General features: G+C 44.9%; 4 protein-coding genes across 4 annotated transcripts; 2 read left to right on the forward strand and 2 right to left on the reverse strand.

Moving 5' to 3' along the window:
- Positions 1-5: 5 nt before the first annotated feature.
- On the reverse strand, positions 6-3,849 carry FOMMEDRAFT_115831 (uncharacterized protein). The gene is made up of 9 exons (XM_007261420.1): positions 3,684-3,849; positions 3,494-3,631; positions 3,194-3,445; positions 3,029-3,137; positions 1,205-2,979; positions 986-1,129; positions 630-818; positions 500-562; positions 6-396 (listed from the first exon to the last, which is right to left on the reverse strand). The coding sequence occupies exons 1-9, from the start codon at positions 3,843-3,845 to the stop codon at positions 232-234; spliced, it is 2,997 nt and encodes a 998-aa protein (XP_007261482.1). The 5' UTR covers positions 3,846-3,849; the 3' UTR covers positions 6-231.
- Positions 3,850-4,394: 545 nt separating this feature from the next.
- FOMMEDRAFT_24880 (uncharacterized protein) lies at positions 4,395-4,775 on the forward strand (the record flags this gene model as incomplete). The annotated part of the gene is made up of 1 exon (XM_007261421.1): positions 4,395-4,775. The coding sequence occupies one exon, from the start codon at positions 4,395-4,397 to the stop codon at positions 4,773-4,775; it is 381 nt and encodes a 126-aa protein (XP_007261483.1).
- A 757-nt stretch (positions 4,776-5,532) lies between these two features.
- On the forward strand, positions 5,533-6,329 carry FOMMEDRAFT_24881 (uncharacterized protein; the record flags this gene model as incomplete). The annotated part of the gene is made up of 3 exons (XM_007261422.1): positions 5,533-5,546; positions 5,651-5,672; positions 5,847-6,329. 3 exons carry the CDS (start codon positions 5,533-5,535, stop codon positions 6,327-6,329), a joined length of 519 nt encoding a protein of 172 aa, XP_007261484.1.
- Positions 6,330-7,729: 1,400 nt separating this feature from the next.
- FOMMEDRAFT_72721 (P-loop containing nucleoside triphosphate hydrolase protein) lies at positions 7,730-9,103 on the reverse strand (the record flags this gene model as incomplete). Its single annotated transcript, XM_007261423.1, has 7 exons — positions 7,730-7,826; positions 7,881-8,013; positions 8,083-8,294; positions 8,349-8,662; positions 8,712-8,845; positions 8,901-8,965; positions 9,012-9,103. 7 exons carry the CDS (start codon positions 9,101-9,103, stop codon positions 7,730-7,732), a joined length of 1,047 nt encoding a protein of 348 aa, XP_007261485.1.
- Positions 9,104-9,696: the final 593 nt, after the last annotated feature.

A 9,696-nucleotide genomic window follows, 5' to 3' on the forward strand; every position in this document is an offset into this window, starting at 1 on the left:
GTGTTCGAAGTATAGAACCCTTTTCGTCATACGAAAAGATATGGATGCAAGTAAAATTGAAAGAAAAAAAAGAGCATGCGAAAATGGTGCATAGAGACATGGTAAGACGTGGATAATAAAATATGTAATGTATGCAACCGTGTCCCATAGCGCAAACAACGCAAAAGAAGTAATGGACAGAAAGAAAGAGAAAAAGAAAAGACGAATGCATGAACAACACATCAAAGCTCCTCAAGAATCAACAACAGGATGCCCACGTTGTAATTTCGCAATCGCATTATCACGTAACGGCGTATCCGCGAACAATGCACGCACAAGTCTCACCAACTCGTCCACGCTAAAGTCAATCAACGCACCCTCATCGAATAGGTACGACAGATCCGCAAGGGAGGCTTCCTGTAGACAGACGGACGTGATCAATGTGCATCAGTAGGAATCCCACGTGTTCGCAGATTAAGAGAAGGAAACGTAGCATGAGTAAAGTAAGCCGGGAACTCACGAGTAGCTCTGCGAGGTACGAATATTTGAGCCAGGACGGGACATAATCGAGGATCATTGATGGCTTTGATAGGAAATAAATCATCTGTCAATAATCAAATTGACAGCAAGGTTATTAAGAGATATCTCACCGCATTCAGATCGTCCGCGTCAACAAAAATCGCCTCAAGAGAGTTCAGTATCCGACAAAGCTCGCCCAGTCGGCGCGAATCCAGTTCAGGGATATCCGGTAACGCAAGTATGTCTTCCAACACACGGGACAACACCGTCTCCACGATACGCCCTGCAGCTCGTAGCCACCTCGTGCGAGGCAACACCGTCTGTACCCCACCGGGTCAACGAAATTCCATAATCCCATGTCACCGGAACGTGATAAACGTGAATTTGTATGTGATTGATAGAATAAAGGGAGACCAAAAAGGCAAGACCAATTCGTTAGATTAACCTAATACTGGAAATTAAAACTGTGTGTGGTGTGGACACGCACCTTCCACTCCGCCGTCGAAGTCCGCACCTCTCGTAAGACCTCGCTCATCACAGCCTCGCACTCATCGAATCGTTCCTGGTCACCAGTGTCCGCGAAGCCCTCTGCGCGAGCTAGAATTTGTAGTACACGCTCGCATTCACGTTCCTACAAATTTCACACGTCGTCAGTTGGCCAATTACGGAAATCGAAAAAAAGCTTCCGGAATAGTTAGTTACTCACGATGCCCTCGTCATACCACCACGCGCCGAGTGCGTGTAAGCGATCTAATGCCTCGCGCATCTGTTCGTGTACCACATCCGCATTGTCTGCTGCAAGTTTGAGTTGAGCAGCCTCTTCGTGTAAATACGTGCAGTCATTTGCGAAACGCAAAGCTCGTGCAGAACTTGTAAGCTCGGCTGCGAATGCGATAGGATATACAGCACGGTATAAGTCTAACACGGCGGGTGCTGTCTGCAAGACGAATGTGCTAGCACTGCTGTTAGACTCGGGTGATGATAATGGGAAATCAGAGAAGAGTGATGAAGATGCGGTAGTTCCTCCCTCGTCAAGAATTTCAGAGATAAGCTGGACAAGGTCTTGAATACGTCCAGAGATGAGATAAGTTTCCGGCTCCTTAGGCTTCTGAGGAAGAGAAAGTGCTGGTGATCGTGAAGCTGCTGAATGCGAGCTTAGCGGGGGTGGATGATTACTTTGTATGGGAGAAGCGACAGCGGAGAACGAAGAACTGGAATGAGGTGAACTAAAAGTGTGCGATGTAGACGAGACGCTAGGCGGCAATGTAGATGATGCTGAAAATACCGATGAAGGTGGGTTGGACGATAATGCTGGAGAGGCAGTTGTCTTCCCTTTCCCCTTCGCAGTCAGTTTCTCCAAACGCTTTGCAACCTTCGGTGCTTTTACCGGTTGTGCAGTAGAGGATGGTAATTGAGGTACAGGGTCAGCTTCATCCCATGCTGAATCCCATGCTGAACTGTCAGAGTCCTCTTGATGTGTAGATCTGCTGTGCCCGTTGGTTGTCTGAACAGTTTTGTCACCACTATCTTCCGTACCCGTAGCAAGCGTGCTATCTTCGCCTTCATCTCCCCAACCCCAGGCGTCAGAGTCGTCTTGAATTTCCGCCTTGGTTTGATTAGACGTGTCTTTACCTGCGTCATCGAAATCCCATCCATTTCCCTCGGCTTCTGCAGGCACCTCACCAGATGGACCACCTTCCTCAGCATGCGATTTACCATTTGTAGATGGAGCTGAATCAGCAGCAGGCACTTCATCCTCGAAGTCCCAGCCGTTCTCAGCCTCATCTTTGGTATTGATGTCACCTTGTACTGGTATAACTTCTGGGCCAGGTAGCACAACACTTCCTTCAAGAGGCTGAGACACCTCCACTCGAACGACGCGTTCATCCCCGTTTGACAGAACTATTTTCCTGGCCTGAGCTAGTAAATCCACCCGGCGCTTTCGACCATAATGTCCCGCGATACCCTTGGCCCAAGTCCGAAGTTCGCCTTCACTGTCGAGGGGGCTGGCTATAGCGTCACCGTTTATGAAGTAGTCGCGTTCGAGGTAAACGCAGTCGCGCACGAGCGACAGGAATTGTGGAAGGTCAGATAAGGATGCCGGAATGAAGGGAATAAGGACGTCACGTAGAAGGGCGCTTGATGTCGGTTTATAGAATGAATGCGAGAAGGAGGAGGCTAAAGGTGGTACGGCTGGAAAAAGATTCTCACGAAGGAACTTGAGTAGCTCTTCGAGGTAAGAGGGTGTCGAACTTCGGCAGCCGGGGGATGGAGGAAGGGGAAAGATAGATAAAGATATAGATGGCGTCCCATCGACATCGCGAGCGTTCGAAATACTTGAAGATATTGGCTGCTGCAGCGGGAAATTGATGAAATGTGCAATAATATCTCGACGCAGCGACGCGAGAAGTGATTCTAGCGAATTAGAGGTGAGAGATGATAGAATGTCCCGCAGCGTGATAATAGCTTGAGATTGTCGAACTGTTCAAAAACATGAGAAAGGAACACTAAGGCAGGCGTTGCACGCTACCTTTGACGGACGGGCAGATGCGCAGCTCAGTCGTCGACACTTTAACGCTCCTTGCATAAGCTTCAGTTAGTTGTTCCTCAATACTGTCCCTCAGCGTTCGAAGTTGATTCTTTTGTCCAAGTAATAAGCTTCAAACCTTTCGACTCCAAGTATATCATTACACACCTTCATGTCCGTCATGACCGCCGCATTTGCAAGTGGCTTAGGAGCACTGTCCAATGCCTTGGAGACATTTTCAGATATTTGTACAGCTTCTGGAAGCTTTCCACTCGCGACGGACGCGCGTAGACTCTCGAAGCCTGTGCGGCACTGGCTCAAATACGACAAAGCTTTATATATGACCAGGGCGTCGGAAGCATGCTGTGCCAAATCCTTATGGTTCCTTAAAGTTCTAAGAAGTGTAGAAAGAGTGCCATCCTTGGGACCGCATTAGACAAGCAGCAAGCCTTGCACGAGTACACGTACTTCGGGACGCTCAAGGGATTCTGACAGCTTGTCCACGCTCCGAGTCAGGTCCCCGAGACGTATCTGAACAGACCTAGACGAATCAAGCTGTCGATTGAATTCGGGAAGTTGCTCATTAATCCGATCACATATACCGTCCTGGTAGAAGGGTTTGAGTTCTGCAACACGAACATAGAATTCCAATGCTGACTTTGGTCTGTTGTATGGCGAGTTGCAGTTCAGAGACCCATCCTGCAGCTAGCTCAGCGTTTAATGACTTGCTATTCGTATCAGATATTGTGGAGAGGATATTGGACGACACATCTGTACGCAAAGTCTTGCGTGGGAGATGATTGGGAACGGGAAAGGCCATGAGCGTTGAACACGTCGTGAGCTTCAACTTCAAGGACCGCGTCGTGTCATTGCACGCCCGCATCACGTGACACACTACTATATTTGCGTATATATTATATACGCAAAATTATATTATGCTTTATCGGTCGATTACAGTAGCGCAAACTCGTTTCCTGACCACCTCTTATTATTACGACGTTGCACGCTTTTGTCGGAAATCCATTTGTTGTGTTTATCGCTAGGTAAATTGACATTCATAACTTATTGTAATGCAGCCCTTGGTAATGGCATGTAGCTCGTCATTGCAATTGCTGATCAAACAGGCAGTTTGCACTAGTTCAGCAAAGTAGTGATAACGTCTGCCAATAAACAATCAGCAGCTTACTTTCTTTGCTCTGACAGCTTACCATGCATTTGCAAACTCGTTTCTTGTCTTATAAAGTGCGCGTACTACCGATCCAAAGTCGCACCTCAAAGAAGCATTCCATTAAGCTAAGCAAGGACACTAGGAAGCAGGAAAGCCTAACGAACCATCAACAAAAGTATCAACAAAAGCATCGATACTGAAATGAGTATCAGCCCAAAGAACACTGCAAATGTGAATTCTGACGAAATGCAGCCAGGAATAGACAAATGGCATGATATTAAGGAAAGGATTACACGACTAGATAGCACATTCACGGACACAATAAAGTATTATGAGAAGAAGAAGCAGAAGTGGCAAGGGCACTACAACTGGTTTAAGGATGAGTTTGGGAGTATTGCAAAACAAAATCCAAGACTGACAGTTGAAGAAGTAAAAGGCCAAATGGATGACTGGAAAGCAAGCGAATTTGAGGCGTTGCTGGGTGATTTGGCAGTACAGGAACAGAAATACCACTGCGCACCACAAACTGGGACCAGCCGCGAGTCTACTGGCTCAAAGAGGAGGCGGATCGCGGGGGGCTAATACTAGTATCATACAGTGAATACTTATATCCTATACCCACATGTATTATACATAGTCAGTGGTAAATAATGATGATCTTAACAAGACAGCAGCTCCACCCAGAAGCTGTAGCAACTTGAAGGCAGAAAATTCGGTATCTACGATTGTTTGCAGCAATATACATGAGTTTGTTTGCACAATTTTACCAGCAAGAAATCAATATTATGACAAAGAGTTAGTCGACTGAAAATTTACTGTAATTCTTATTTCTATTACAGGTCTTCTGCTGTATGGGATCAAGCAGTACTTCTCAATGTTCTCATAGTATATTGCCTTTTCCAGTGTGGCTCAAGCTGCTGTACCTGCACTCGACAGAATGTCTACATGACATTGCCAGAATGATTGTTTGCATATGTGCTGATTATCATGTGTCTCCTAAGCAGACCCGGATGACTCAAGCCGTCGGTCAAACTCGAGCAGTTGTTTATAAATTTGGAATTGGGTAGAATCATGACACTGTCTTTAGCAAGCTACGGCTCTGAAATCTGTCCTACAATCAATTCAGCATTTAATCACCTGTTATTCATATCAAACATTCTGCAGCAACCACTAAATGATATATTAATGTCGAAGTCTAGTAAAAGACGAATCAAGATTAGAAATCCATGGATGTTGGAGAGCTTCAAAGATTATGCTGCAAACCCAGTATTATCTAAACGACTATTGACTGAACTGGAATAGCACAGCTTCAGTCCATATGTTTCTCCGTACGTGAGCTATGTGTGCCATATGGTAAGTCCTAGCATTGTTGTATACAAGGAAGGGGACCACCATCTGTCAAATCGTGCAAGAAACAATGTAATATTACCAAATTAGGTAAATACTATGTAGGGTAGGTGGGTAAAACTTTACAAACAGGTCTGTATTGCATTATGCCACGATTGTCCAGTTCCAATCATTCTATTCATAGCATCATCATATCTTGCTTTGCACCAACTGTTCCCGTCATCTGCAATTTGGGCTCTACACTATAAAGTCTAGTGTGCAGTAGTTATTTAAGGGCACCCACCCTTCAAAGAAACATTCTGTCAGTACGAGCAGGCGTACAAGCAAGCAGGACAGCACAACGAACCAAGTAACAGCAGCGTCAGCAGAATCAGTATTAGGGAAATGAGCTCTCACTCCCGACACGAGAGCACTGCATATGCAGATGCTGACAACATAGAGAAAGCAATAGACAAATGGCATAGTATCAAGACAAGGCTTGATAGACTTCATAAGGGATACAATGATGAGATAAGGTTAATTAACTTGAAGAAGGACAAGTGGCAGAATAACTACGACTGGATTAAGACAAATTTTGGGGCACTTGCAAAACAAAATCAAGAACTAACAGTTGCACAAGTAGAGAGTTTGATGGAAAACTGGCAAGTGGACGAGCTTGAAGGGTTACTATTGGAATTGGCAAATGAGGAGCAGAGATACTGTCAACCTCGGCCTCAGATCAGATCTAGACACGTGTCTTCTGGTAGCACAAAGAAAAGACGGTTCACAGAGGATGGTCAACAGTTGTAGACAATTCTCTATACAATCACATATACTAGTAAGTGTTAAATAGTAATATCATATGATAGTGATCCTGGTAAGGAAGCAGCTGTAGTGTGTTACAGTACATCTAAGATTATTCTGAGCAGTACGTGTGGCATTGATAATACAGCTTTACAAGAAACAAGAAAGTAAAACAATGTGCTAATAAGACTGAAAGTCTGGCTTTGTGCCCCCTTGGTTGGTTCCTACTGATTGAAGAGGTTAGCTTGTGAGACATTTGCAGCTATTCCTAACAAAAATATGAGAAATGTAGGAAGAGTTCTTGTCTTGAGCCTGTTCATGCAATTGGCAATGTTAGTACTCAGAGCGCTTGCGTGTCATGAAAGCTCGCCATCTTTGGAAGAGAGGTCCTAGAAATGCGTCGGACTCTGTGAGCAGACCTGAACGACAGCCATAGTTTCAGATGCACTGTGGCGCAACCCGAACTACGCACACAAGCTTCCTGCAGTCAAAGTAGCATAAAAATGCTCTGCTGAGTCCTGACCTCGGCCTGAAGGATGTGAGTAATTTCGAAGCAACTTCACTGGTTGCTTATTTTATTTGCTCATCGAACCGGGCAGTGTGACAAGAATCCAGTATGATGCAATCGGACTCACTGGCTCGTGGATGAAATGATTGAACCGAGAAAGCGATGAGCGTGAGTACATTGCATCCGCAAAGCTTGATGCGCCGCGCCACCATTGCACTGATTCACGATATGAAGTGAACTCCGAGGAGCACGCCAAGCGCGCAAAGGGGTTTTCTATCTCCTAGAATAATTTCAAGTTTCTTTGCCCTTGACCTTTTAACAATACTCGACTAAGAGTGTTATGGCCTGCAAAGGTAGTTTCTGTTATCTGTAATCCAAAATGAGCAAGACATCACGAGTACACAGTTTGATATTGCGAATTTTCTCAAGCGAGCGAGATAATATGATGTCCGCAGGGCAGCAAGCAATCTTGATATATGCCGAGGACTTCCAACACTGGTAACGCAGCAAAAGCAGATAAGACACCAGAGGACTATGCGTTGATGAATCGATATGATGGGCATGACATAAGACTAGGAATGCATATTGACTCTCCATACATGGCAGATAGTTAGATAAGAAGGCGTGAATAGATGGACGACACCTTAAAACAATGTTCAAAATTCTCGAAACAGAATGAACAAAGAGTATTCCGTTGTTCCAACATAATGATCAGTACAGTGTAATTGCCTTTACTGAACTAAACTCGTTTGCCACATAGTCTGCATTGCCATAATTGATGTCCCATTTCAGGGAAGAATGAACGGATCATCATTCGTTTGCGGAGCTGAGGCTAGAATACACGTCCTAGAATAGAAGACCGAAGATTGCGACACGAAATAATGCTCCTCATAGGCAGTTACTTGTCCTTCTTTGAAAGCTCGACAGCATTCTTAAAAGCACCAAGGAGTGCCGTCAACTGTATCTTCTCGCTTCCACCAGTTGAGAGGCGGTATCTGGCATTTGGCGTTAGTCGCAATCTGAAATGAATGACACTTGATCCGCCTTACTCTGTCGAAGCTAGTTGATCAAGCAGATAAACTCGAGCTTGCGAACCGAATTCAATCGTCTCTATGTAATCATAAGCTCCTGTGATAAGGTCCTGGAGGGCCAGTCCACGTTCGATCTTAAGAGCAGATATCACTGGATAAGCCAGCCAAAGTCAACGTAAAAGCTCGCAAGATTCGATAAATACAGTGTTTGGAAGCTTACTTTCATACGAAGTCGTGAATTCATCCCCAAGCATGGAGGTAACAACGGTCTCAATGTCCTTCGGTTGAGGACTGCCAGTGCAGTTATAGATTTCGGTTTCTCCGATTACATCGTAGGCTGCATGGCATGCTTGTAAAACATTTAGAGCGCGGCGCATATCGCCTTTGGAAAGTTTCAAGAGTGCGTCCTTGCCATCCGGCGTTAATTTAACACTGTGTTCCGAGACAATTAGCATACCGCTAGCAAGACCGCAAGAGGTCTCGTACCTTTCAGCTTCAATGACCCCTTCCAGACGACGTTCCACTTCCTTAATTGGCAACGGACTGAAACGAAAACGAGTACAACGACTTTGCACTGCTGGCGTAATTTTGTTGACATAATTGCAGATAATGCAGAAACGGACGTTCTTTGTGTATTGTTCGATTACGCGACGGAGAGCAGCCTGCGCAGCTTGTGTCATCATGTCCGCCTCATCCAATATAATGAGCTTGAAGCCCTTCGAAAACAAGGTTCGAGTTTCCGCGAACTGCTTAACTTGCTCCCGCACGACGTCAATGCCACGGTCATCGGATGCATTGAGCTGGGCACGAGTATTAACTTCATAACCACGATCGGTAGTGAGCACTCACCTCTAGAATCTGTTTCCGATAATCCGGTCCATAGATACGACGAGCAACAGCTAGTATCGTGGAAGTTTTACCAGTTCCGGGAGGTCCGTAGAAAAGGAGATGGGGAAGACGGTTCTTCTCAATGAATTTCTCGACTACATACGCGCTCCATTAGCAACTCGTCCTAATTCAATTACCGGCACAACCTACTTGTGCTCGTGATATCCTTATGCGATACAACGTCATCAAGCGTAACAGGGCGATATTTCTCAACCCTATTAGAGATGAGCGATGGCCGACGCGTAAAACTACTTCACTTACCATGGTAAGTTGTCATCTTGCGTGTATTCTGCATAAGTTTCCTTCCCCTTTCCTTTGAAATTAAAACTGTGAGTCGCGTCAGCGTCTGCCATTGGAATATCCTCGTCGCTCGACATTATGCTATCAAATGGTTTCAATGCAGGTACAGAACGCGTCTGACTCGAGAGTACAGTGATGTTCGCGAGTCACGCGTCGCGTCGTAGCGTGTCACTGGTAGGCCCTGGCATGGTAACCATCCGCGCGTACCGCGATCCATACCGTGGTTTTTTCTTACCGCGGTAAATTTTCTCACGGTTACCGCGGTAAACCACCGTACCGTGCCAATCTTCGAGTACCACTGTAGAATATAACTATTCTTTTTTCTACTTAATTCTCAGTTGATAATCTTATTGTTTCACATTAAATATAAGTATATACAATATAATTGTTTTATTTAGTAATAAATAAAGACATTATTAGGGTATATATTTAAAATTTCTACAATGAAAGTCCTCCAAATCAGTGTGAAAAAAGTAAGGAATGGTGGATTAAGACATCTTTTGTCTAATTATTTCAATTGCATGATTGATAGTAGGAAATAAAGGAGTTCCATCCCAAGAACCAACAACCATTTTTAGCTTTGAAAGTGTTTGAAGAAGTGGAATGTTGTATAAAATTAAGTTGACACCTTCTAACAGAGAATGCT

Source organism: Fomitiporia mediterranea (genome assembly GCF_000271605.1).
Source record: "Fomitiporia mediterranea MF3/22 unplaced genomic scaffold FOMMEscaffold_1, whole genome shotgun sequence".
Classification (NCBI taxonomy): Eukaryota; Fungi; Basidiomycota; class Agaricomycetes; order Hymenochaetales; family Hymenochaetaceae; genus Fomitiporia; species Fomitiporia mediterranea.

Excerpts from the sequence above, each read along its gene's own strand:
- FOMMEDRAFT_115831 (XM_007261420.1), bottom strand. The coding sequence starts at position 3,845 with ATGGCCTTTCCCGTTCCCAATCATCTCCCACGCAAGACTTTGCGTACA. Across the intron at positions 3,632-3,683 it reads TCGCCATACAACAGACCAAA|GACGGTATATGTGATCGGAT; the intron begins GTCAGCATTGGA and ends CCCTTCTACCAG. Across the intron at positions 819-985 it reads CTTCGACGGCGGAGTGGAAG|ACGGTGTTGCCTCGCACGAG; the intron begins GTGCGTGTCCAC and ends GGTGGGGTACAG.